We start from the raw sequence: 27,120 nt of genomic DNA on the forward strand, positions 1-27,120 counted from the left end.
TCTATCTCTATAAATATGACAAATACTGCATATAGAAAAGCATTATGACTATCCAGGGAGTTGTAAACTTTTAAGCTCAAAAATAACATAGCAGAAACAACTAATTCTGGTAGAGGCAGAAAGTCTGAAAACAATAATTTATTTCCTGATTTTTTTGAAAGAGCTGTACAATTCAAAAAGTGAGAGACATAACATAGCAACAGTAGTATTAATTCAACTATAATTTGAATTAGAACTACTGACAGTACAAAACTTTTATAAAATCAAAGGACAGAACAGTCTTTCCATCTGTTAGAACGCTCTCCTTATTGCCATTTTAGTGTAATTCACACTGAATTATGAGACACTTCCATTTGTACAAACCATCTCTTCATTCGTACACAGTGAAAAATTGCATATTTTTGAAATTCTCAAGATTCCCGAATGGTCAAGTTTCCGAGTTAGTTTATCTTAAAATCCTCTATTTCTGAAAAATGAATTGGTCAATGAATTCGTTCTGGTCTGCTTCAATTTTACACAGAGTCTCGTACTCTATTCGGTATCTGAAAGACAAAACAAAGGGTTACCAGCTCCCTCCAGCCCACGTGAGGTGGTTCACTACGACAGCCCAAGGGCCGTCCCTTTGTGGTTCTGAGGGGCCTTTGCAAGTCGCGCACGTGGCACGCTTCCTAGTTTTAGGGATTTCTTTAACTGCAGGACCTCACGCTGCCTCTATTTGGCCACAGAGTCGTCGGAGATGAGCCGCCTTCTGGCGAGCGGCGGGCAGGGCCTTCACGCAGCTCCGGCCTGTGGCTCTGCCCCGCTCCACGGGCCCGTGTGCGGGAGGACGGACTGTCTGAGCGAGCTTGGACTGTCCTGCAGCCAGGCACAGCTGGCGAGATGGACCTTCCAGCCTCCATAATGCCCCAGAAGTATTTAGTAAAAAACTTACCTTTCCAACTGCACCTTTTTCTCAGCTATTAGAGCCTGAAGTTGCTGCTCCTGAGCTTCTCTTTGCTTTGCTATAGACTTCAGCAAATTTCGCGCACCGATGGCCTGTCAAAAGAGGGCAGTCAGTGATGTGGGTGATTGGGATTTTTACATTTTTTTGAACCCCTTTCACTACTAGCAGGTTGATTTTGAAGTGTTTCAGCCATGTTAACAAAGAAGGAGGGTGATGCCTTAGTACTGAATGGCTGGTGGAACAGGCAAACAGTCCTGCAGAGGTTGGGCAGATGAAGGCGGTGAGACTTCCTTCAGCCTCACCAAACAAAAGTCACCGACTCCTCTGGAACTACAGACTGACCACTGGTGACTGGTCCTACAGAGAGGCAAGCTCTGGTTATAATTTCTTCCCCAGAACAAATAAGGGAAAAAGCAATTACTTACAATTGTGCTAAACATTCATTTCTATTTCTGCAGTAACATGGAAAAAACCCAACCACTTGGTGACATGCAGAAATACATAATCAGTTACAGAGCTGTTCACTGATCTGGTCTTTAGAAAGCCCTTCTCCTCCTCCTCCTCCTCCTCCTCCTCCTCCCAGAGCCCCTCCTGACGATAAAGTTCTATTAGTAGAAGGACTGATTAAAAAAGACATGTTCTATTTATGTGTGAATAAACAGACAAGCAGGAACAGTATGACTATTAAATGCAGGAGTAATGTGACCCTCTGAGTGTGCCTGTAGAAGTCTTCTAGACATTAATATCAATTAAAAAGGCTGGTGTGTTCACATTGCAGACAAACAGATGCTAACAACCATGGAAATGCCTGTCCAATACTGACAGAAAAAGACTGCTTATGCCGTAAAAGGAGGAAGGGAGAGATGTGTTTTTTCATGCACAGAGCAGAGTACACAACAAGCCAGCAATTAATTGCACAGTACCTTCATCTTCTCACTTTCAGCAGCTTTTGCCAGTTGATCAACAAGTTCAATTAAGCTACCCACTATTTTTTGAAATTCTACTATTTCTGCAAAGAGAAAAAATTGTCAAGTAACATTCAAAACACCCCTAAACAAGACTAATGCTTCTGCTACATGCTGTAATTTTTAGATGCAGCTTTATTTTTAGAGTTCACTGTGAACAAGTACATTTTAAGCTTCTCCTTGCTATCAGCTGGGCTATGAAAGGGGTAAGAACAGAGAAAAGCCCTCAAGTGTCCTTGGGAGTCTCCCCAGCCCCTTTGTGCCCCTGTGTCTGCTCTCCTCACCCTGCCCCGAGCTGCCGAGGGAGCAGCGCTCAGCCGGCCGACCGGGGCCCCGGCACGGCGCTGCTGCAGCCACAGCTCGTCACCGAAGAGTCGTCCGGGCCGGCTCACCGGAGAGGCGGCTCCGGCCCCGGCGGGCGGGGCGGGGGGCGCGGGGAGGTGCCGGTGGGCAGGGCCGCTGGCCCCGGCCGGCGCAGGACTTACTGTCCAGGAAGGCCCTGCACTCCTCGCGGAGCTGCGCCGTCTGCTGCGCCACCTCGGGCTCCAGGACCCGCAGCTTGTTCAGCTCGTCGAAGTGGAGGCCGGCCGCGCCCAGCGCCGCCTGCGCCATGGCCCGGGCCGCGCCCCGCTGGCCCCGGCCGGGCGCGGGGTGGGGTGGGGGGGAGAGCGGCGGCGCTGACAGGAGCGGAACGCCTCTCCTCGCCGCGGGCACGGCGCTCCCGGGGCACTCTGGAAGCCGTGACCGACCCCGGCAGGATCCGCCACCTCAGGAGGCCCCGTCACCTCACGGCGCCCGGCCCGGCCCGCGGCTGCCACGGCGACGGCCCGCGCCTGCCGCGGGGCACGCTGGGAGCCGCGGGGCACGCTGGGAGCGGTAGTGCCGGGCGCGCCGTGAGGCATGCCGGGAGCCGCAGTCGGGGAAGCGCTTCCGGGTTGGCGGTTCCCCGCGGGCGCGGAGGAAATGAGCTCACCGGGGGCCGCGGCGGGGCTGTGGGGCGGCCGCGGGCGGGTGAGCGCCGGGGCCGCCGCTCCCGGGGCAAGGCGGGCGGTGGGTGGGGGTGTGGCCGTTCCTGACGGCCCAGCGGGTAGCGAGCGGTGGGCGCGAGCCGGGCCGGGCCTTTCCAGCCGGACCAGCCTGTGTCTGCTTCTGCAGGTACCGGACCGGGCCCCGCCAGGAGGGCACTGGCGGAGCCCCGGCCGCGCCGCCGCCTCCCGGTGTGTAACGGCTTCGGTGCGTGCCGTGGCCCGGCCGCGGTCCCTCTGTCTCCGGTAGCACAGGCCGCGCTGCTCCGGCCTGCGCAGGCCTGGCTTAGCGGGGCCGGGGTCTCGAAAAACCGAGAGGACCGTTTGGTTTAAAGCAGTCCGGGGCTGGAGAATCTAGGCCCGAAGCGTGGCCGGTTGGAGGCGGTGCTGCGCGTGGGGTGCGGGGTTTGGGTTTTTCCCCCTCTCGAGCCGCTGAGGTTTTTCCTTTTTATGGAAGTTCTCAGCTGGGCCCGTTTCCTGGGGGTGTCCGAGCTGTGTCATTGTTCCGCAGCTGTCCTGCCTCCCACACAAGGCAGGAAGGAAGGGACAGTAGAAAACTTCCTCTGGTGTTAACGGGGGTAATTAAAGGTTACAGTAGCGCTGCTTCCAGCAGAAGCCTCCTCGCTCGTTAGTTAACAAACACGTTAGAGCAGCAGCGCCGGCTCCTGCTCGGGTTGGTTCTGCGGGGGATTCTGCTCATATTTAGCTTCGTTCGGCTTGTTCAGAGAAGTAAGTAAATGTCTGAAGTGGTAGAATTGACTGAAAACTCCGCTCTCCTGAGCGTTTCAGAGCCATCGCTGCTGTCGCTGGAGAGCTCTGTTTGGGTCAGGGTTTCTCTGGCCTTACAGTCCGGCTGCCTTTGCGAACAGCCGCCGCTCTAAAGCCGGGAGGGCTGAGGGGCTGGTGATGGCTGTGTAGACCTAAGGTGTGTTTCCTTCATTACCAAACTGCCGGACAAGGGGTGGTTGCTTCTGGTCTTGATTTACTTACTGGTAATGATTATCATAAACACCTATGACTAGTTAGGAGGAACTGTGTTACTCGCAAGGCTCGGACAATTTCTGATTGATTTCTCTATAACCCGCAGCTGCTTTGTTTGATACCACGACCAGAATACACAGTTTTTGGTTGCTGCTGCTCACTTACCCGTCAGGAGTGACTTTTCTGGCCAGTTCCATTTCCAGTGCGCAGTTGCCTTTGACTTAGGTTTGCTCGTGGACTGTTTAACTCCAGTGATGTAGCCAGAAAAAACTTTGTCTTGCCCAGATGTAGGCTGAAGTTTGCTATCACATTTTATGCTGATTAGTAAAGACTGATGGCAGCTAGTGGGAGTTTCAGTTAAAGCATTTTTAGACAAACTGAGTGTTTTTGGTGCTTAGAATTCTTAGATTGATTTGTGTCTTGATTATCCGCACAATATTTCTGTTGCTTGTTATTTAATAGACAGTGTTTGTAGTGTTTGCTTAGCTAGAATAACTGAGTTAGGAATTGCAGAATCACGTTGTATTTTAGCTGTTGTTCTAAGTTCAGTAGTTCTTCAAATCTCTGCCAATTTTAAAATACCATCTGTAGCTGCCAAGTAATTTGCTGTACAGATGGATGATTGTGGGTTTTTTTTCTATGTTGAAAGCTGAGGTGGGGTGAGAAGGCAAAGGGATGTAGGTAGAATAGCAATATAATTAGCAGGTTATTATATTTATTTATAAAAGGTTACTCATGTGCTATAGGGAGAGAACAGAGAAGGGAGGAGATACTTGTAGTCTGAAAGAGTTTTAAAAAAACAACAACAAAAAAAAGCAAAATGTTTTTGAGAACAATAATTATTAGAAGAAGGATAGGTAAGAAACTTGTATTTATACTTTTCCAGTTAGAGAACTGTGTATCTGGCACATTAGACAGAGTTTTTGTTCTTTTATTTGTTTCTTTTCATTTTAAGCTTATTGTTGATGGAAAGATAAGCACAGCGAGACTGGGGAGAGAAGGAAGCAGTGAAGGTCTAGCTGGCTTTTTAACTGAGCCAGATATACCCAAAACTGGATGCATCTGGCGGGGGAATGGTGTTAAATTTTTATTTTTTTTAAAATTAAACTACAAAGACAGCTTGGTATTCTGAAACGGAGGAAGAAGAGTTTTGAATGAAAGGAATTGCCAGGAAAGAGCACGTTATGGTCCAGCATTTCCATGTTGAGGCATTTGAAGGGACATTTGTGAATGTCTTCAGTTAAAAACCAAAGCAACAACAACAAACCCCACACATGCAGATGCACACCCCAGCTGAAGGAGGGGCAGAAGGCTCTTCCATTGTGTTTCAGCTCAGCTCAAAAAGAAAGTTGTGTTCTTTTGGGAAGTTGAGAGGGAGTGGAATTCCAGCTAGCATTTAAACTTGGACTGTGGTATTGTGTGGTGTTTGTAGTGTTGGCTGAAGACAAAATAACGGGAAGTCCAGAAAAGTTTAGCATGTCTCACAGTAGTGCAGCTGCACGGTGCTGAGCAACCAATCCGCTGACGTGTAAGTTGTCTGAAAACAGCTCAGCCTTGTTTGTCAGAGTGTGTGTAGACGTGTCCTTAGAATCTATGGAAAGTATCTCCTCTTTATTTTGTTGTAAATGGAAATTCCAGGCTTCCATATTGATCTTACACCTTTCTGTTCCCAGGGCCCAGTGGTTATGACCGCTTTTGCCTTGCCGTCCTCGTCTGGCGCCGCGTGACTCTTCACCAATCACGGCGGAATCTGTCAAGCCCACGCTCTGCAGGGTTGTCATCTACCTACAGAAGGAGATGTCGGGGGACACGTGTCTAACCACCACCCTTTGTCCAGCTGCAGGGCCCAAGCCCAAAACTTGCAGCTTCAGAGGGGGCAGCCTTGGTAACAAGTACGTGCGACTGAATGTTGGGGGCTCTTTATATTACACTACAGTCCAAGTACTGACCCGGCACGACACGATGCTTAAGGCCATGTTCAGTGGCAGAATGGAGGTGCTCACAGACAAAGAAGGTAAGGGAGTGTCTTTTGTTGAGAATTTTGTAAAACAACTGGGTTTTGGTCGTGTTTTTTTAAATATCTTAATATCTACACTCAGTTAAGGATGTAGGGAAAGATATATTCCAAAAATAACTTGGAACATTAGGCAGCCAAATCCCATTGGCATTAATGATCCTCTGTGCTTTATAAAAATGTGTTCTTTTGTTACTAAAATTAACTAGTGGAAGGACTGGTTCTCTTTCCTGTGATCACAGCTGGTATGCAGATTGTTGATGTTGTTGTGAAGACTGAACAGACAGTATGTGGGTTGTCATTTACGTGGTGTCATGTAGTGGCATCATTTGAAATGCGTGTGTGGGGAGGGACATTCCGTTTTCATCTTTAAAACTCATAATGGCCTTGCTTGCTATGTTGAAATTTTTTTTTTCCTCCTCCCAGTAGCATGTTCCGCTTGTGGCTTGCAGTGCTGTGACAGTATTTAGCTGTCAGTTGGGTAATGTGTCACCTGGACACTGAATATTTGCATTATAAGAATCTGTAATATAGAGAGGAGAACAAGTAAGAAAACCAGTATCGGTAGTGGCTACGAGTGCTTTAATTTTCCAGTCTTTAGTAGTCCAGGGCAAAACATCACTGTAGGAATGAGGGTTGTGACACTGTGGAGAGGAGGCTGGGAGAGGTTGGCAGGTATTTAACCTCTGGGTGTTTCTGAACACTTGTATGCAAAAACTCTTCTGTGTGCCCAGACTACATCACTTTAGACCTGGTGCACAACAGTGTGTTTACTTAAAGTGAAACAGTTCCGTGTGGATTTTGCAGATCATTTAAACCAAGTTCCTCTTGAGTAGGCTGGGTCTTGTTGAGTGTTACATACAACTAAATCCATTTAGTCCAGCAGTTTTGTGTAAGAGCCTCAGCCTGAATGGAAGACAAGGTTCATGTTCTGACAGCTACAGCCGGAGAATCTAGCAGTGGTTTAGCTTACTGTCCTATGTTGTTTTCTGTACCTCGGTCCCAAACTAACACTTTTTTTGCCTGCCTTCCACATTATGGAAAAGGTTTTGGCACTGTATTAAGCCCTCTGCCTGTGTGCATCCTACATGCCTATTGTTTGCCAGCAAGTCAGACATCCTGTTTCCTAGTGAGTTCAGGGATGTTTTAAAATTGCAAGAACTCTCCGCCTGCTACTGTTTCCTGTGCTGCATCCCCTCTCTGATCTGTCTCTGTCCTGTTCTTTGCTCCTGTTTGGAGGCTGGAACAGCTTTTTATCCCATACTGGGTTTTCTGGACTAGTCTACCTTTTAGCATCTTCGGAACACTTCTCTCTCTCTCTAACTCTGAACAACAGCAGATGATGTGGTTGGAAAGCTGCCAAATCCTTCTGGTTAGGCCACAGAACTTATCCCAAATCTACTTGCTGCAAGCATTTGTGAGTTCTCTCTTGTAGTCTTTCGTTGCCTTTCTTAGTGATGATTCTAATTGCCCAGCATTACGCTGTAGCAGCAGTTGTCACATTTATTCCCATACAAATTCAAGACACCCCCATTTTGCTGAGATATGACAAGCCTCTAAATAAAAGAAGCAACCTACCTAACAATAAGCTGCTTTTTTGGCCTTTTTTTTCTTTTAAGGTTTGAATGGCTTGGACAGTCAGTTAAATAAATGTAAGTTAGACTTCCTATAGTAGTTAAAAAGGTCCATTCCTTTAATCAGAACCTAACACAGAAAAGACGAAGCACAGATAACACTTTTGGTCAGGCAGCCCACTGACTGATCAACTGATGCAGCACAGTCAGGTTCCTGCAGCAGTTTTAGTGTTTTGTGATATGAAGGCAGGTATTTTTAGCTTGAGGCTTTTCTTTTGGGGTGCTGGAAAGCAGTGAGAACATACGGGAGGTACCAGAGAAGGGGTTCCACTGTCAGCTTCTGTTCTATAACCAGCTTCAGTTTGCCCAAAGTCAGTAAAGACTTCCACTGAATGAAATGGGAAGAGTATTGTGTGCGGTTTTGGGAAACATTAGGTTTATTCAACCTCTTTGAGGAGCTGTTTCTTGCCCCTAATGTGTTGAGGTGATTGAAGTGGTGTGATGGTTATTTTTCAGGCTGGATCCTTATAGACCGTTGTGGGAAGCACTTTGGAACAATTTTAAACTATCTCCGAGATGACACGATTGCACTTCCAAAACACAGACAGGAGATCAAAGAGTTGATGGCAGAAGCCAAATATTATCTCATTCAGGGCTTGGTGGACATGTGCCAGGCAGCCCTGCAGGTAAGAAATAGAAGTAGCCTCTAAAGCTTTTCGTGGGTGTTTTGCTTATAAAATTTACTTAAGACAACTTGGGAAAGTATTTCATGGCCTTAGAGATGGTGTCAAGTCTTAGATGTACAAGACAGCCTGGAAAGAAAACGAGACAGCAGTCAAGTAAGTTCCAGCGCGTTTGTCATGGCCATAGTTATCCTTTCTCTGTATGCACACCTGAGATTCTGCGATGCTTTGAATAAGAGATGGAATTTAGTTTATGATCTCCCTGGAAGTGTTTTCAGACCCATGTGCTATCATGGCACAACCTTCCAGGCCACGGGTGCCTGTGCTCTGAAGGCATTTAGTGCTGTTAGTGAGGTGGTTGCATTATCAAGGAGCTATTTCTTTGTAAGAAGAGAAGGATTGTCCCCTGGTTAGATTATGTGAATCTAGAATGTGCAAGACACAGGTTCGAGTTCCTGTCGTTTTGGAGATGTCTGGTCTGATGGTAAATCTTTTCCCTTCATGCTTCAATTGTCCAGCTGCCCCCTCAGAATGGGGATAGTAGCATTTTTCTACTTCACAGGGATGCCAGGAGGATGAATAAAGTAGAAACTGTATTCACAATTTGTCATTTAAATAGAGGAACTGTTTCTTTTTTTACATTACTTCTAATTTAATAATATTATTAGGCAGAATGGGTTTGAATCTTTGAAAACATGGTAACTTTTTTTCTAAGTTTAAATCTTGATGGAGCAAAAGACCTATATGGTAAGCACTGAGTACTTTAAGGACTTCTCTTTGTATCAGTTTTGCAAATACATAAGCCCATGGTAGCTTTAGGAATCCCTATGCATTCAGCTGATTGAAATCGGCTTGTTCTGGCAACTTTTTAATAAGGTTAGCCCAGATGCAATATATGTAACTTATTAGCCTTGAGATTGTGAAATGAATGTTTCTTGCAGGACAAAACTGAGTAAATAAAAAATGCCTCGCGTACTAGGTTCAACATACTTCTTGTATTCACTGAAAGAAGTGCAAAGCCACACTGACTATTCTCCTTCTGGTTTGGAATTTAAAACCTTTCTTCTCAAAACAAAATGTTCTAAGGCTTTTCTATTAGCTATTGAGCTTTCCTTAATTTGCTGCATGAGGAATCTGGAGTCACAGACTGTGCTACATGCTCTTCATTGTTGCTTTTGTATCACAAGGGGCTGAAGTCCGTTTTGGTGACATGCTGTTCTTGCCAAATGTTCGGTTCATAGCAGCTGATATTCTTATATACTGCAGTGTTCTGAGTTGATTAAAACTAGTGCAAACTCTGACTATCCTTTTCTTCAAAAAAGGATAGAATAATAAACCCACTTAAATATGACTTGAGCTCAGAGTCCTTGCTATAGCTAAGAAGGACATCCACCTGCATCCCAACATTTCAATTACTCCTGCCTTCTGGGGATGAGAAATCTCTGCGCTGTATTTCTGGGTTGCAGATCAAGGTAACGCTGTGTGGTTACTATAGCAACGCAGAGCTTTTCCTTTGCATCACAGGATTCGGGAACATGGCTGGAGGGGTTGGAGAAGGCAGCAGCAGATGTTAGCTTTAGCATTTATCTCTTGAGTTTATTTCCTCTCTCTCTTCTTTCTTTAAAACAGGACAAGAAAGACTTGTGTGAACCTGTCTGTAGCATCCCTATAATCACATCTCCAAAAGAAGAAGAGAGACTGATAGAATCATCAATGAAAGTAACTGCTTTTCCTCAACTATCCACTGAGAAACTGAATTCTCGCAAATGTATTCAAACACAGAACTTACCTTTCTGCTTTTTTTCTTTCTTTCCCAATAGCCTGTTGTTAAGCTGCTTTATAATAGAAGCAACAATAAATACTCCTACACCAGGTATGTCAGTTTTTTTCCCCACTGTAATTGGAAGTTTCCCTTTGACTGTGGGAGTGGAGGAAGATGTGGTGCAACCTAACTTGGGTTTTTTGTTGGTTGGTTTGTATTGGGTTATTTTTGCTTAAAATAGTGCATTTCTATGGACTTGAGTGCAATTATTTTTGATGGATGTGAATCTAAATGGGGAGAGAACACAACTGTATCTGTTGAAGTCTAGTGAACTGCTGAGTTGTGTGAGAAAGATGAACAGAAACAAGGGACGAGATAAGAACAATGAGGCTGTTAATAATGGCTGCAGCTAGATGTAACTTAGGTAATTAACCAGAGTGTTACCTCGTCAGCGCAAAGCTAACACAGCCGTGATCCCTGCCTCATCAGTTCAGCTTTACTTTTGAGTCTACATACACCCCTGCCAGCACTCTCTGACCTACAAACATTCTTGATGTTCCAGCGCCTTGAAATCAGTTAATTAGTTGGTTACAAAGGGAAGTATCTGTTCTGCTCAGGAACAACCCAGTTTGGGCCAGGGCAGGAATTTTCTGGCTTTCCTTCTGCATAAAGTAACATTATTTATTTAGCTTTATGCTGTAACTATCGTGATACTTTTGTTATGATTCTGTCAGAATGACTTTGGGTTTTCCCAAACCAGTCATTGAAGCGATGTGAGTAATCCTTTATGCTATGCAGAATCCTCATTTTCAGCCTTTTCAGTCTGAGGTGCAGCCTTGGAATCTTTTTTTCTCTAGACAAACTGTGTGTCTGTCTGAGAGATGGATTCTAGCAGTCGTGACGTTCCAGGTGGCCAGGCAGTGCTACCTGTGGGAGTGCTGCAGAGCAGCCTGTTTTTCAGCAGACTGCATTCTGTATCTGCCGGTGGTGTTGGGCTCCTCCCTGTGTTACCCTTTAGCTCACGGCCGCGATGCTAAAGCAAGCACAGAAGAGGATATTAATCACTATGGGCCTGGAAATGTAAACGTCCTAGTAATGAGAGCAATGGAATCCTAGATACCAGGAGCTGCTGGTATCTCCACTAGCTGGCGGGTTCTAATTATTCCTTCCGCATGAATCTGCATGCCTTGATGGTGTTTAAATGAGGCGTCTTTATTTAAAATTCCACACTGGCTGCTAGCAGGCAGATTTTTTCCTTCTGTTCTTCCTAATCAACAGTATAAAAGAAGCTTTCTCAGTTACGTTGTCAGTGTGGCCTGATAACACAAATGGAGGAAGACTTCCACATTCTTTTCCCAGCTCTGCTGCTTGTGGAGGCTGGGGCTTGTCACTGGCTGAACCCCAGGTTGCTTTATCAAATGATTCTCGCGAGCTGAAGATTTTCTCTGGGTGCACATCATGCTTTTTTGATTTAGATCTGAATGGAAATACTTCTCAGACTAAGTATTTTATGTAAAGCCCAGTCGGCTGTTCTTATTAGCGGTGTCTCAGTTCACAAGAATTTCATAGCCTTCCTGGACCACTCGCAGAAGTTAAGATACTGCATACAAAAGTACAGCGTCCTGTCTCTGGGTAGATTCCTGGCAGCAAGGCGTGAACTTGGAGCTTCTGGCTGCAAAGAGTAAGGAATTTTACTGTTAAAGCTAGCAAGGTTGGCTTTGTTGTCTAGGCAATAATATGTTCCCTAATTTCCACATATCTGCCCATAATTTCCCAGTCACCTATAAAAAGAGACAAAGGGGCTAGGACTACTTATTTTCAATACAGCTGCATTCGAGCTAATGTCAGAGGAATAAGGCACTTAGGGGGCTTTTTATCTAATCAAATTGGTCATTGATTGGCCATGATGTTGATATTTAAATAAAATATTTTAAATTTTAAGAATAGCTTTACTCGATTTTGAAGCTATAATACAATGTGTATTTTTTTTCTCTAGAACATCTAGATTTTGAAAAGTAATTAAGACCCTACATTGCATTGGCTGTCAATAAAACTTAGTTTCCTGGACAATATGTTCACCCTAGAAGCTTGTATATGGTGTCCCTAATGTTGTGCAGAACACCTTGTTTTTTAGCTGGCCTTCTAACATGCCTTCTTTGGACTTTTGCTGTTGCTAAGCTGAAGAGAACTGCAGTTAGCATGTGATTTAATCATCTTGAGCGTCAGTCAAGAGATAGTTGTAGTTGATGTAATGATTTGGGAAATTGTGCTGTCGTTATTAATTATATAACTTGACCTCTAAAGGCTGGTGTGTTTGCTCATGGGGATTGGAGCATCTTATTTGTATCTGAAATTGGCTATTACCCTCTCTCTTCTTGGCAGCATATGGCCATGAGTCACTACTTATTTGTATTCTGCAGTTAGATCAATGCTTAAAACTGGTGGAATAGGCATGTAAATCCTGTAGAGATGGCCAGTTGAAAAACCGCAAAACCCATATTCCTTCTTTTGTTGCTGTGTTTCAGTAACTCAGATGACAACTTACTGAAGAACATAGAACTGTTTGACAAGCTCTCTCTGCGGTTCAACGGCAGAGTTCTTTTCATTAAGGATGTTATAGGGGACGAAATCTGCTGCTGGTCTTTCTATGGACAGGGTCGGAAACTTGCTGAAGTCTGTTGTACTTCTATAGTGTACGCTACAGAAAAGAAGCAAACCAAGGTAATGGAGTTTTACCCGCGTGTCTCTTACAGTTTAAAAAAAATCAGTTTGATGATACATTGCAGAAAGATAGAGGGTTTGTATCACTTAAGCCAAATTGCTAGGGGCAAGCGATATCACTTGTTGGGAAAGCTTTGATACCAACTGTCCCGAATCCTGGCTGGAAGTGAGGGTCAGTGCCATCGGCGTTACTAGGATGGCTCGCTGCCGAGGGGGCTGCCGATGAGCCGCTCTCCAGGGGAAAGCTGCCATGTGCTCGATGGGATTCAGAGAAGGCTGTGGTAGCAGGTTTGAAGAAGGAAAGACTGGTCATTCTGAAAGCATGTACATTGTAGCACTAGTCTCTTAAAGTTGACGGACTTTGTGTCCCTAAAGCATGTAAATGCCTTTAAATTCCTCCCTAATTAAATGAAGTAATTCTACTCCTAATTATACCTACATAAGTTTACTTCATTGCAGTTACTTTGTACTGTGTTTCACTTGCACTGATGTAATCGCTGCATATAATTGAACTAAATGGTTGTGTCTGGGAGTATAAATATCTCCAGAGCGTTGGAAAATATATGCCAAAAAGAAGACTGAAACTGATCTGTCCCAACCAGAATAACTGACATGGATGGGTTAAATAATAAAATGGAAACGAGCTCAAACAGTGTTTAGAAACACGATATTTTTGTTATCGTTGTGCTTTTATGCGCAAAATTACAGAATATCTGTTTGAAAAAAAGTTCAGCAGGAATGCAGATTCCCAAAAATCAGCGTGTCTTGATTTCCCCACATTTCCAAAGATTCTTCTCATAGTTTTCCCACCTCTGATTTTGCAAAGGTTACCTAAAGACTTGCTTTCAAGCACAGTACGTCCTAAAGAGATGAAATACATGCATGAAATATGATAATGATTAACATGATAAATCTACAGAGTTTCCCTGACTTCACGAGTTAACTTCTGACTTGCAGTGGTGCAGGTAAGGTGACCAGGGTCCAGCAGCAGCCCTTAAGAATCAGAGGTACTGTATTCCATTCTAGAACAATCTAAAAGAAGAGGTGAGGTAGGCGATCTGGTGGTGGGAGTAATCCTCTAGTAGCAATTAGACTGCTTTGCTCAGCTTTCTCATTTACAATGGTTTTACTCTCTTTATAGTGTATGTCTTTTTATGGCTCAGGTATGTTTGTACTCAGGGTATGTGTTCAGTCACGTTATCCTGTCTAGATCAGGAAAAGGACATGTGCTGTTTTTTATAGGTTGAATTTCCTGAGGCACGAATTTATGAGGAAACACTAAATGTCTTACTGTATGAAACACCACGGGTTCCTGATAACTCTCTGCTGGAAGCAACAAGCAGGAGCCGAAGCCAGGCGTCTCACAGTGAGGATGATGAGGGTTTTGAACTTCGTGACCGAGTGCGCCGAATCCATGTGAAGAGATACAGCACCTACGATGACCGTCAGCTTGGCCACTAGCCTGTCAGTCGAGGGGAGAGGGTTTGGTGTCAAGGCTCATATCAATATTCTTTGAGGGGGATCAGGAAGTAGGGAGGGATCAGTTGGACTCTGTGGATTGATCTTCATTTGGCTTCTTGGCTCCCTAGAGAAGCAAATGGGCATTTGTGCGCACAAAGCAACACTAAAGGCCGAGGGCTTTGAGAACCAAGATGTTAATTTTGCACCGTGTGCTTTAAATACAGACTGGCCCCCTTTTCATGCCACGTGAGGAATGGAATTTGGAACACCGATTCTGACAGTTGGCGGTTGCTCTTTCCTATCTAATGACTTGCCAGGTTTCTTACTTCCGGTGAGAAGTACTGCTTTTCCAGAATGAGATGGCATGATTTGAAAATCTTTTTCCAGATACCTGACCTTGTAGGGTTTTGTATAATGGAACTTCCAGTTTTTAAATCAAGATACTGAAGAGGGGGTGGAGAGAACTTGAACATGACTACTCTTAGCAAACACTACATCTGATAACCTGCGGAAGAATTGGGTAGCTATGCAGTAGTCAGATGCACTGCACGTGTGATTTCTCCCACCTCTTTCCCCCAGTACACATACAAAGGTTTGTGTTCCAAGATAGCTGTCTTTAAAACTCATTAATTCTAAGGTAAGCTCTTCCAAAGAGGTAAGAGTCAAGTCATCAAAAAACCTCCCCTTGTGAAAAATGAGAAAACTTTGAAAATTTAAATATATATGTAATGATTTGTCTTGGGAGATGGAGAAATGGGTATGGTGAAGGAAGAAACTTCTTCAAATAAGAAAACTTCAGGAATAGATTGTGGCAGGGTTGCCATTGTTCAGGCTTGTGATAGTGTAATCCTGTTTATAGAAACAATGATAATCTGGGGAATTAGTTTTACATTAGTTTCCTCCTGTAGCCCAAAAGTGCTATTTGATGTTAAATTTCTCAGGCAGCAGGGGAAAAATTGCAGTGACTGGGGAAGCACAGACTAAACATTTTATAAGACCTAGATAATGTTCTTGTACCGACGGGTGAATTCAAGTTTTGTGTTCTGAATCCCTTCTAGAGCATAGAAGTTGAAGTGGAAAGAGAAGAATAGTAACAGAAATCTTGTTCTAGTATGAAACAGTAAGAGGCTTTGGACACAGGAGAGAGGTAACATACTGAATTTTAAACTGAAATAATCCCTTTTATTCTGAGTGCTTGGCTGGGAGCTAATTGTAAAGGGCCTTTCAGAAGGTTGGAGTCAAGGCTGCTCTGCAAACTGGGTGTCTGGAAACAGTTTCAAGTTTAGTATGGGAAGCTGTTACTGTCTTTCTAAATGTTTGCTTATAGGTTTCAGCAGCAGGTTGCAGATTCAAATTTTACCACAGTCCTAAACAGTTATTCCTTGATGGCAGTTCATTGGCAGCTGCGGATACATGACAGCGGTGGAGCGTGCTCCACAACTGCTTTTATGTTCCCATATTGAACATGAACATGGAAGCTTCAGATTCCACGAGGGTTAGTCCTGAACTGCTTTGGCCAGTGCCAAATCTACCTATAAGTTTTAAAGCAAATTACTGCAAAAGCCTGGCAAGAAAACAATCCCAAATTAATACAGTGAAGTCCTAAGTAGAGTTAAGATGGTAGGTGGTTTGGTAGTAATAGAAGCAGAGGAGGGAACAAAAACAAAATTTCCACTCATTTAGGCTTTTGAAAATAAAGTTGGTGAGGCTTGGTAAGAAAACACTAATGGCTACAAACTTTCAGGATTTTATGGTCTAGCTGGGCATTCGCTTAATTCTCCTCACATTCAGGAAGTAGCATTGCCACAGTAATGCACCTGCCTTTTTGTGAAAGGCCTCTTTAATAACCTCTTTTCTTTTCACATTGCTTTCTGTAAGTTGTTGTTTTCCAGCTGGTTTTTCTATTGTGCCAGTGAAAATACAGCTGCTGAGATTAGTTTTGACAAAGACTTTTGTGGTTTTGTTTTTTTTTAATTCTGCTAGAGTGTGATGTGGATTTTTTTTTTTTTCCCCTCCACTGATAACTATTTAAATGACGCTGTGGTGGGTGCTTTGAAACTACCAGCAGAGCCTGTAGCGATAGGGTCTTTGTGCTGTACTTAATAGCTTCAATTCATTCTCTTGTATTTTTTTCACCTTGTAAGAAATAAGACTCCCATTTAAAATTCATGTGTGGCACTTTTGTTTCTTGGCAAATGATTTCTATTACTTTTTTCTTGCTACTATCATAGTGAATGTTAACAGATTAAGTGATGATGGTAGCCTTGCAAAATTGTGTTTAAGAGAAGTTATAAGCACAAAAATGTCATCTTTGCATTTCTTTTCTCTGGAGAGTATGCGTATGGGAAGGAGTGTGTGAAAGAGAATGAGCGTCAGATCCGTGTGCTAGTCCAGAGGCTTTCATTCCGTGGTTGGATGCTGTACTCCCAGGATTCATTAATGACATGGATTCAAATTGTTGAATTTTTATGCTCTAAGAGGCAGAGAAAAGCCTGTCTTTTGGTTTAGTTGGTTTTCTTTTCCCTGTCTCCCAGAGCCAACAAGTAGTATTAATTTCTGATTTGAATTTAGATTAAATTAATCTTGGAAACAAACTGTTTTGAGAACCATCTGGGTTGTGAGAATCTTTTTAAAAGTGCAGAATAACTTCTTGGTATTTGTGGGATGTGGAATATCAGTAAGAACTGTAAGCAGTTATGAATGTTTTTTAAATATGTACAGATATCCTTTTCATTGCACCTTCTCTCCTCCCCATTCATTCTCCCTCTTCTACCCCCAATTAATACTGATCGCAAAACATCTGCTCTTAGATTAAGATATGACTAGAACTGGAATGATGTTAAACAATGTTTGGCCGCTGTGGAGAGTCTGTAAGCTGTACTCAGAGTAATAATCTCATTGCGTAAACACTAAAGTTTCGTCTATTCAAAAGACATTTCAAAACCATGGTCTTTGTCCTGTAAGATTTTTCAGGATGTGGCTGAGAGATCCTGGTGAAATACGTGCGGTTGGGTTTGACTAGTGGTTCTATAGTTCCCTCCACTTGTGTCCCGCTGGGAATGGGAGATCAGGAGATCCTCTATGTAGGTGTGTTCTGGGATGTGTGCTATTCAGCCACGCACAGGGCTAAGGGGATTGTGGTACTGGAGATCCCCTCCCTGCCCCTGCAGGGCTGCTGTACTCGGGTTTCTCAAAGTCTGGAATGCCCGGGGTTATTTCCTACCTGAGTGCTTACGTAGTTGGGTAATTTACATGAAGTCTCAGTAAGACTAAATGTAGACATGGATGTAGCCATCACTTACACAGTTCATGGGTTGGACATTTTTCTAATACAGGTGGTAGAACACTATTTTCTCTTAAGAGTCCTGCTTGTCTGGAACTGCTCCAATACAGGATGGTAATCGAATGTCCTTTCCACCAAAATCATGGCATGTTGATTTATACAGTACCAGGTTCTGATAATTTTGAATACTGTAGTTTTGATGTAACACATGCTTTGTATTTTCATCTTAATCATCCTTTACTTAATTAAAAACTATAAATTGTTTTGACAAGAACATTCTAGACATTCTAGAACATATTTTTACAATCTTGGTATAATGGAGAAAAAGCAGCGCTGCGAAGGATAACGCGGTTTTGAACTGCAGCATTCATTTACGTGTAGTAAGCCGTCTGCTTCTAGAGCGAGCGAACAGCTGCGCTTCCTAAGACCCTTCTCTGCTGGCTTTAAATATCACAAATTATGATCCCTACTAAGACAATATAGATTTCTAATTATATGCATTTGTCTGCAACTTAAGAGACTTGTAATGGCTTCCTACATAGACCGTCACCAATGGATGCATTTACTGATGTGCCTGTGAATTTATAGGAGCCTTTAGGAGGAGGAAATGCCTTTTTGCCTCATTTGTAATGTATGAATTCTAACTACATCAGTTAGCGTTCGTTAGCACCCGGAGATCTTTTTGAAACCTTACTGTCCTCTTCACTCCTAAATTTATGTGAAGTTTTTGTGCATTCAAGTATTATCAGACTGAGAGAATGAATGGAAGACATTAACTGACATGTGTGTACAAGTACTGTAATAAAGGGTTGTGTGTTTCTGTAATGGGGTCCTGACATACTGCTAAACAGCCTCAGTCTTTCTACAGAGAAGGAGACTTGGTGCCATGAGTGGACGTCTTCTGTTAAACAGCTTTTCGGTATCAGTGTTAATTAGACAATAACGTCAAAAGAGAGAGTTCGGCAGGGTAGCAGCCTCCAACTGCTTGATAAATGCCAAGACAAAACTAAATGTTTAACCTTCACCTTGACATTTAGTTTTTGGAACAGGAGACATTTATCCTATCGTAATGTTCCATTCTGCTGACTTTTTATCTCTTGCACTTCTTGGTTAAAATGTAAAATAACTGACCGAGACTGGGAGGGCATTGGAGGGACTGATGCTGTGGTGTTATTGAAAAGCTGCATTCTGCTTGGAACAGGCAGTGCTTACTGTGGTTTTGATTAGATTTTTTTTTTTTTCTTAAGGTTTTTTAATTTTCAGACACAATTCACTCTTGGAAACACTGATGAAGTATACCTTAACTGAATGTGTCTGGCCCAGCAGTCCCTGTCTTACACAATTAGATTATACCCTCTGACAATCCTTGGCATTAATTCTTTACAGCCAAATTTCACACCCTCTGTTCTGTTAGGAGAGCTAAGGTGAGTGGGCATGAGTCCTGTTTCCAGGTTTGCCACTATCTCGGTGACACACAGCAAATCAGTATTTCTGTATATGTGTAATTTTTCCTCATCTGTAATAAAATGGTGGGAAGACCCTCCCCTACCTCAGAGGGATGTTAAAGCTTAATTTGTTTAATAATAGTAAAGGACTTCGAATTTCTATAATATTTTGTATCCAGAGGATAGCAAATATGATTGCTGATCTTGTTTAAACTGACATTCTCTGATCAAGCTGTTTTCTTATAGCATCAGGCTTTGTTTTATTTTCATGTTTAACTTTTAAGGGTCAGCCTTATGGGTAAAATACTTAGTTAATGCAGTAACCATATTAGCTATTGATTAAAGTGTTTTATCAGTGCATTAAATGGAAATGGAACACTGATTTTTAATAAAGTGTTATATTTTGTCTTCTGTGATTTTTCTCCAGCATCATAACTTTTTATTCGTCATGTTGGTCTCTGCACTTTTGTTCTGCATTGTAGTTGTGATCCTCACCAAGTGTTTAGGATTCCTGAACCACAGAATTACTTTATCGACAAATAGCTTTTGTGTTCTGTGGAGTGTGGCAACCTTTCACCTATGCCCTGCAAGTGCAGGCTGTAGGAGGTATTGGTGTGCTTACAGGTGCTCTGCAGACAACTGGTTTTGATTTTCTCTGGGCTTTTGCTTTAATTGCAGAACAATTCATTGGCGGCAATGTTTTTTCATGTTCATGGAAATAACTTCATTTCCTAATAAGAATCACAGAACATTTTGATCTTTCATTAAGTCTACTCACAATTTGTATTACCGCAAAGGTAACCTAGCTTGTATTTTTAAAATCTTTAACCTTTCTTGACTGAGAGCAGCCTAGCAGGGAACTAGATCCAGAGATTTAGCCTGTGTTCTGTAGTAGGTGTGCTTTTGAGGTAGCCAACATAATCTATTCTATTCAGCTGTTCTTTCTGCTGCTGTTACCCTGCTTTCTGAGCTAAGCCGTAGGGTTTTTTTTCTTGTGAGCAGCAACTGCAAAAACTATTCCACAAAGCATCTGAGTGTCTTTGAAAGAATTTGGGTAATCTGTCTGTTCAGAAAGGTGCGAAGCCTCTCTGATGGGACTGTGGTTTCTAGTGCGTACCGCTATTCTTTTCCCACAGTTGTTGTGGAGAATTGGTTTACGTGTAAGGTAGGTGTCGTTTGAGAGCTTGTAGAAACAGCCTACTTTTATTCAGTGTGGTAGGACTTTTGGTTCTTGTGACGGGGTGATATGATTCAGTCTCTTCTATCTGCTGCCTCTTTCAAAAATGGAACAACTCTTCTTTTTCCCTTTTCTGCCTGCATTAATGGAGGTCAGTCTTGTTCTCTGTGTGGTCCAGCTCCTGTCTGCCATCTCTTTTTCTGCACCGCTCCCGTGGGAGCTCTCCCTTTGCCCAGCTGTTCCTGTGGCACCTCTCGCAGCCACAACTCATGTAGGATTTTCAGCAGTAGCTGGAGGACTCGCTGAGAGCGAGCTCTGGTTTAAGTGAGCTGAATCCCTCTGCTGAGGGAGTCATCTTGCCTACATCCTTGCTTGCTTTGGAAGGAAGAGCTTGAGCGCTTCCTGGGCACCCCTTGTGGTTTTGCCAAGTGCTGTCCTTTTGCCTAGATCGGAAAGGGAATCGGACATGCTCTGCTGTTCGCTCTTTTAGCGGAAAATACGGAAACAAGCGCTAGAAAAAGCGGATTGAACGTATGTCCCTAACCTGATGCTTCACCCCCCTTCCCTTTCTCTCTCGAGAGGCCGCTGTGCCGCCGCTGCGTTCCCAGGGAAGTACTGAACGGCTGGGGCCGCTCCCGCGCCGCGGCTCCTGCGGGACCAGGCCCGGTGCGGTGGGAAAGGGGGGTCTCGGCCCGGGCCCGCCTCAGGCCCGCGCGCTCCCTCAGGCCCGGGGGTGGCGGGTTCCCGCCTGCCCCTGGCCCCGCCCCCGTTGCCATGGAAACCCCCCGCAGCCGGGGCGGTGGCAGGTGCGGCCCCGCCCCCGGCCTGACGTCAGCGGCCGCCGCGGAAGATGGCGGCGGGGCTGCGCGGGGCTCCGCAGCCTCCCCGCGCTCCGCAGCCTCCCCGCGCTCGCCCGGGCGCCGCCGAACCTTCCCCCCGCGGGAGCTCCCGCAGCGGCGCGGGCGGGCGGCCCTGAGGGCGGCGGGCGGCCCCGCGCCCCGCTCCGCCATGAGCTGCTCGGCGGACGCCGTCAAGGAGAAGCTGCTGTGGAACGTGAAGAAGGAGGTGAGGGTGGAGGGGGGGCAGCGGGCGGGCGGCCCCCCAGGTGGGCCCGGGGCTGTGAGTTGGGGTCCTCTGTCCCGGGCGGGCTGCGGGGCCCCGTACCGGGCTTCCCGCGGCGGGTTCCGACCGGTAACGGGAGGTTGGAGCTCCCGCGTGATGAATTGGTTTAATCTCTCTTGCAGAAGGGCCGGTAGTTACGAGTTTGCCTGGAGTAAATAAAATAAAGCTTTGTCCGGGTTGAATTAAAGCCTGAATTAAAACCCAATTTCCCTTCAGGAGGCGATGAATGGGAAGTGGAGGGTTTGTTCGGCTACAACTGTCTGTGCTGTTACTGTGGAATATACGACCTTCCTGTGGTTGGAAAATAAATAACTAAATAAAGGCGCTAATTAGCGAAGCTGTTGAGGGTGGCGTTGTGATCTGCTCCAGAAACATGTCAGTGGTTTTGCAGGGTTTTTCCAAAGTGACCCTGAGGGGGAGAGATGCTTCTCTGTGGGCTTGCTCTTGCCTGCAGCAGGTGTTCACCTGAGGCAGGAGTTTGTAATGAGCTCATGGTCCCCACTCCTCTTCTGTGGGTTACGTTTCCCGTATTACTGGCGCTTTACTAACTTTTCCTTGTCTATGAGTTTTAGAGGAGAAAGGAGGAAAATCAGAGGTAAGAAAGCCAGTCCTAAGATACCCTTGGCTGAAATGAGTCGGCTCCCAAATGCCAGAGCCTTGGCAGAAGCGTCTGCTCCGGTGGTGGTAATGCCTGGGCTTTGGGAAGCACGCTGAGCAAGGGGGCAGGAGGGCTGGCCTAATCAGGGTGGTTCTTATAAACAGCTGTGTGACATTTACGTGCAGGGGCAATCTGAGATCCATTCCGAAGCCCCGCTGCCTGCACGGGGACGGTGGCCTTTGATCAGCCTCGTGTTTGGAGAGGTGGCGCTTCAGCCTTGGCGGAGCACGGATGCTCCTCGCCCGGTGGGATGACAACCCTGCTGCGCTTTGCGCTCGGCTGGAGCAGCTCTTCCCGCAGAGCAGGGCTCCAGCGGGACGCTTCTTGGGGTCTCTGCCGAGGTGCTCTGGGAGGAGGTGCCTGGTGATTTAAGCGTGGTCTAAGAGTGCCTTGGTGAGCGCTCCAGGTGGAACTGCTGACTTAGTGAGTGGCCACCTCTCCCCTGTACACCTGAGTGCCAGATTTTGCATGTTTTCTGGCACTGACTCTGTAACAGCTGTGTGTAGCTGCCTGTTCTTACACAGGAGCTAAGTGAAGAAGTAATATTTATCCATCACAGCAATAAAAAGTATTTTTACAAAGCTAACTATCTTTCTGCTCCCTCCCTTCCCCCAGTTCACAGCTGGGAAATTAGAAGTAGCCAGAGCACAGGGTTCATTAAAGCTCCAATGAAAGTTGCTGCTATGGCCCAGGTGCCTGAGCCTGAACCTGGTGCCCTAATATTTTTTAGCGTTGAAACCAGAAAATACCAGGTGTTTCAGTCAGTGTAGGTTGGCTGGAAGTGGTAGAGTAGGGATAGACACGTAAAGAACGATCTGTACACAAAATTGTAGGACTGTGTCCTAGAATGACCCTGCCAGCACCTGGCTGCAGGGCACCGAGCAGGCGTTACCTATCGCTCGCTCTCGTATGAAATGCTGCGGCCTAATGCAGCCGTGAACCTGCCACTTCATTTAGACATCTTAGCTTGAACCAGGACCTTTGAGCCAAGGTAGCGTAAGGTTTGATTTAGAAGCGTGTGCGCTTGCTCTCCTGGGTTAATGTTTAAATGTATAAATAAAATTGAGAAATGTTTTCCAACTCTGAACATTACAATCTTGTGCTAATGTGTACAAGATTGAAAGTGAAATGGATTTTCATGATCCAAGCCAGCTCGAGCCAAGGAGAACGAGTGGTATATAATTAAAAAATCTGAGGCTAATTTGTTTTTAAAGTCTCTAAAATGTTTTTAATTGGACTCTAGCTTTTAAATTACTTGAATAATGCTTGAAATTGTTGTTTGTACCTTCTGTGTCATCTGCATTTTTGTTTTGTCTTTGATTTGTTTTTTTCTTCTCCAAATCCTCATAAATGTTCTTTTAGAGGATTTATATTGGCTTGGCTTTTTGGGGGTTGCCCAGAGCTTTCCATCCTAAAATAGTCATGAGAGGTTTTTGGTGATTGTGTGCACGTTAAGGTAACGCCTCTTGCCTGTGCAGAGCACAGATGCGTAGAAGGGGACCCTGCCTGTTCTGCTCACGTTAAGGCAAATGATATCAGGAGGCAGTCAGAGACACTAATTAAACAGAATTAAAATCTCAATCAGTGGAGCCAGGAGCTGAATGTAAACCACTAGTATACCAACCACCAGATTATGCTGCCCTTAATGACAGTAATTAACTTTTTCTAACAGAATTTTCAAGCTCATTTTTTATTCTGTGTGACTTTTCATACAGCTACTTATACCTGAATGCATGTTGTGTATTGGTTGTCTGGCTTTGAAAACTTGACTAGTCCATGTCCATTCTCAAACCGATCATTCCCTTCCCTTGTCCTTTAAACCCAGGCTCTTCCTCCTGTTGAATTATTTTCACGTAACCTCAATATCTAATGGAGTTCAGAGTAAGCATATTCTTTCTATATGTTGTTCACACCAAGCCTATTACAATTCAGTTGTCTTTCCAAAATATAAAATGGATGTCTCCAAAGTCACTTGGTGCACTGTCTTTTTATTTTATTTTGTCTATCAGCAAAAACTTTTGAATTTTTCCTTTGGGAAAATTTAATGTTGTTTGCTTTGTCTCAGATGGATTTTCAGTTCCCACTGGTAAAGAATGGATTTTGTTGGCTCTAATAGAAAAGAGGACATGTAATGTGTTTTGAAAATTTAACTCTACAGGGATTCATGCTGGGGCTACTTATAAGTTCACGTCTCAAACATTTATCTCTCTCTGCAGGAAAATCTGTTGTGACAAGCAGACTCATAAAACAGGCTTTTCTCTGGCCATTTTCTTCTACCTAATGAAATGGAGGGTTTTTGCCGTTTCTGGATTTAAACAGGGCACTCTTTCTAGCTGTGAAAGAAACAAAATAACAATAACCTTAGCAGTTTCACCCTGAAAAATTTCAGAGCACTTCAGGAACACAGTTGCTCATCTTACAACTAAAATGCAACCACTTCTGAGCAGAAATATAGTACTTATTTAACAGCTCTTATTACACCACCCAATTTTTCATCAAGAGTAACAAAGAGTCAGTGCAGCAGGAGTGATCAATAAAGGAGATGAACAGTAACTACACAAGCTAAAGAAGGCACAGATGCTGGACGTAAGATTTTCTCCTTTAAGGAAAAAATGCAGTGGGTTTTAACTGTGATCCTGGCTATTCCAGTATTTTACAAGCACTGTTCTTTGCCTCTGACATTACATTTTCCCCATGGTGCATCTCCAGCCTCCCATCATGATGCGTGGTGGGGGAAAGCGCTGCAACCTCTATTCTGAGAGAGTGGTGCTGGTTTGAAAGGTCATTCCTAACCCTGGAGGTTACAGATATGTTGAGATGTGCTGGTCAGCCGTGGTCAGAAATCCATCATTGTGACAGTTTAGCAAAATTGCAGTAAGGCAAGTCTTAACTGTCTGTCATTGGAGTGGACCAGGAACTCAGCAGAGGGATGGAAAAGGCAACACCTGTGGGTCTCTTCCAGCCCTACGCTTGTGAATAAATTAGTATATAGTCAGTGCGTGTCATGTCTTAGTAGTCTTCATTTTCTTGATCTCTTACACCAGCAGGTTGCTGCAAAATTGGAGTTTATTTCTGTTTTTAAAGCTTCCTTAAAACAAAAATTAAAAGATTAAACATAAAGACATTTTTCATGTTTTTCCTTGGTGAAACTTATTAAATAATCCACGTATTATGACCTGCGTTTGGTGTTTGACCGCTTCTGTAAGTTTTGGCCACTGTAGGAGAAAGAGTAGTGATCCGTTATAACATTGTGCAGGTGCTTATGAGCTTCTATTCGAGGGGCTTGCTTTGCTTCACCTGCGTAGTGCTACCTCCAGCATGTTCTTTGCTCCCCAAATACCAAGGTCTTTATTGGGTAGGCAGAGCGTTCCCATCCTTGCTCTCCAGTGGTTGGCAAACGTGGTGCTCACGGAGCCCCTTCCCTTCCCCAGGGTGAGCAGAAGGTCTGCAGAGCCCGCTGCTGAGGCCTGCCGCGGCTCTCTGTGGTGCCCTTGGTGCAGGCCTACTTCTGCTTCATGGAGAGACTGAAACGTGCAGAAGTTGATGCACTTGTTGCTTTTCTGCGCACTTGTGCTGCCTGGGAGGGGTAAATGAACAGCTGGTTAAGAGCAGCAGATCCTGTAGTGATCTGGCAAAGGAGGCAGGGAGGGCAGGACGGGTGTTTCCACGGTGGTGGAGGCAGCCTGTGTCACACCTCAGCCGTCTCCTCCCCACCTGAGCGGCTTTCCCTCCTGGCACCTCTGTTAGAGCTCCGGCTGTAGCTGGAGGAGGCAGCCCTCCATCCCGGGCACAAACAGCCCTGCAAGAGGCTGAGCACGTTTCTTTGCCTGTGCAGGTGGATGGGTGAATGCAGCGTGACGGGCTCTTGATGTTTCTTTCAATGAGATTAGAATCACAGACTGGTTTGGGTCCAAAGGGGCCTTAAAGATCACGTAGTTGCAGCCCCCCCGCCGTGGGCAGGGACACCATCGGCTAGACCGGGTTGCTCAAATTAATTTGAATTTTGGTCAGGTCTGCTAGTATCTGCAAGTGGGTGTCTGTGTAGGCTTATGCTCAGAAAGCTTCATTGACAAGTGCCTCCCCAGAATACAGAGACACAACAGCATAACTCCCTACAAAGAGAGCTGCACAAAATTGCAAGATTATTAAAAAAAAAAAAGAAAAAGAAAAAGGCTTGTGTTCCGTTTGATCACAAACATTTGATTTAGCTCCTTGCCTGGAGCATCCCTGAATTACGTGGCAGTGAGGAATGACGTGGGATTGAAGAACACTGCATTCTTGCTTTTGAATCCTCACATCTACTGTCTATGCCCTGAAAATGTTTTCTAATATCATGCACTGACTTCCCAGAAAATGTGCAGAGGTTGCTCTGCATTCAGCGGCAGCTGGGAACAGACACTGACTGCTTGCCTGCTCTGTCCTCTTTAGCTCTGGAGGGCCAGGATTCAAAATCTGCTGATAGGCTGACCATATGGTGCTGCTGTATAAAAGTAGGGTTGATTATTGCATCTGAAGCCTTTTTCTGTCTAATTTTTTATACGCTTTAAACGTTTTGTTCCCAGGGCTACAAACTGGGATCTAAATAACATACTGAGCTAATAAAGACTAATGACTGGGGTATGCCTGGGAAACGCGTGGCAGTGGGGGATTGGCCTCTGAGCTCCAGAGCTCTTGCTCCCAGTAAATGACTTTTTTTCCTCCTTGTTATCAGGAATTGAAGTCTGGTTCCTGTTCTCTGGGGAGCTGAGGCTGGAATCAGTCTGCAGTCCTGAGTGGTGCCTGAATTCTTGTCTCTGAACTTGAGTCGTATGTGCATGACTTACCCTGGTGCAGCGCTCTCATGCTTCCTCTTCTGTCCACCTTAATGCTAGTGACACGCAGAGATACTTTTTCCTTTTAGTAAGTCACTCTTTTCATTTAGTAGATTAAATACAATTTTCATCCAGTGAAGTCAGAACAGCTTGCAAAGGTTGGGTCGTGGTCCTTCTTTCACAGATGGGTCGGCTGAGGCACAGAGATGAGTTGGCTTGGCGGCAGCGGATGGCACTGGCTCTGTGCTTCCACTGCAAGCTGTGTTGGCTGGAACACGCTGCCTCCCACGTGTGAAAATGCAGGTCAGGGTCTGAGCTGGAATTTCAACGGGCAGAGCTGTGCCGCTGTCCTGTCCCCTTCCCTTTGCTGAGCTGTGCTCTCCCTAGGTGCTATTAAGGAGATGATTTCAAACCTCTAGGTGAGGTTTGGAACAAGTTTTGTTGGGTTCCTGCCAAGACAAACAGACATCAAGCTTGTAAATAAACAATGCAAAT

General features: G+C 44.8%; 3 protein-coding genes across 15 annotated transcripts in view; 2 read left to right on the forward strand and 1 right to left on the reverse strand.

Annotated features, from left to right (window-relative positions):
- Window positions 1-104: 104 nt before the first annotated feature.
- Window positions 105-2,732, reverse strand: IFT20 (intraflagellar transport 20). The gene is made up of 4 exons (XM_074890648.1): window positions 2,394-2,732; window positions 1,867-1,952; window positions 932-1,035; window positions 105-542 (listed from the first exon to the last, which is right to left on the reverse strand). The coding sequence occupies exons 1-4, from the start codon at window positions 2,518-2,520 to the stop codon at window positions 461-463; spliced, it is 399 nt and encodes a 132-aa protein (XP_074746749.1). The 5' UTR covers window positions 2,521-2,732; the 3' UTR covers window positions 105-460.
- TNFAIP1 (TNF alpha induced protein 1) lies at window positions 2,612-19,273 on the forward strand. 5 transcript variants are annotated; one of them, XM_074890645.1, is made up of 7 exons: window positions 2,612-2,784; window positions 5,588-5,928; window positions 8,019-8,188; window positions 9,815-9,904; window positions 10,006-10,058; window positions 12,473-12,668; window positions 13,911-19,273. In XM_074890645.1, exons 2-7 carry the CDS (start codon window positions 5,712-5,714, stop codon window positions 14,127-14,129), a joined length of 945 nt encoding a protein of 314 aa, XP_074746746.1. In that variant the 5' UTR covers window positions 2,612-2,784; window positions 5,588-5,711; the 3' UTR covers window positions 14,130-19,273. The 5 variants fall into 5 exon arrangements, with proteins under 5 accessions (XP_074746746.1, XP_074746743.1, XP_074746742.1 ...); XM_074890642.1 differs by lacking the exon at window positions 2,612-2,784 and adding an exon at window positions 2,833-2,919; XM_074890641.1 differs by lacking the exon at window positions 2,612-2,784 and adding an exon at window positions 2,927-3,662.
- SGSM2 (small G protein signaling modulator 2) overlaps window positions 14,667-27,120 on the forward strand; it is a 69,684-nt gene continuing 57,230 nt past the window's right edge. For 7 of the 9 annotated variants that reach the window (XM_074890622.1, XM_074890631.1, XM_074890625.1 and 4 more), the window contains exon 1: window positions 20,878-21,099. In XM_074890622.1, coding sequence (XP_074746723.1) covers window positions 21,043-21,099 — 57 coding nt within the window. In that variant the 5' untranslated portion in view covers window positions 20,878-21,042. Of the gene's footprint in view, window positions 14,767-15,192; window positions 15,277-20,877; window positions 21,100-27,120 lie in introns of those variants that run through there. The other 2 variants (XM_074890627.1, XM_074890626.1) reach the window with 2 other exon arrangements.

This window comes from Strix uralensis, chromosome 20, assembly GCF_047716275.1.
Source record: "Strix uralensis isolate ZFMK-TIS-50842 chromosome 20, bStrUra1, whole genome shotgun sequence".
NCBI lineage: Eukaryota > Metazoa > Chordata > Aves > Strigiformes > Strigidae > Strix > Strix uralensis.

Excerpts from the sequence above, each read along its gene's own strand:
- TNFAIP1 (XM_074890645.1), top strand. The coding sequence starts at position 5,712 with ATGTCGGGGGACACGTGTCTAACCACCACCCTTTGTCCAGCTGCAGGG. Across the intron at positions 5,929-8,018 it reads GGTGCTCACAGACAAAGAAG|GCTGGATCCTTATAGACCGT; the intron begins GTAAGGGAGTGT and ends GTTATTTTTCAG. Across the intron at positions 9,905-10,005 it reads TGATAGAATCATCAATGAAA|CCTGTTGTTAAGCTGCTTTA; the intron begins GTAACTGCTTTT and ends CTTTCCCAATAG.
- IFT20 (XM_074890648.1), bottom strand. The coding sequence starts at position 2,520 with ATGGCGCAGGCGGCGCTGGGCGCGGCCGGCCTCCACTTCGACGAGCTG. Across the intron at positions 1,036-1,866 it reads CTGAAAGTGAGAAGATGAAG|GCCATCGGTGCGCGAAATTT; the intron begins GTACTGTGCAAT and ends CTCTTTTGACAG. Across the intron at positions 543-931 it reads AAAAAGGTGCAGTTGGAAAG|ATACCGAATAGAGTACGAGA; the intron begins GTAAGTTTTTTA and ends TTTGTCTTTCAG.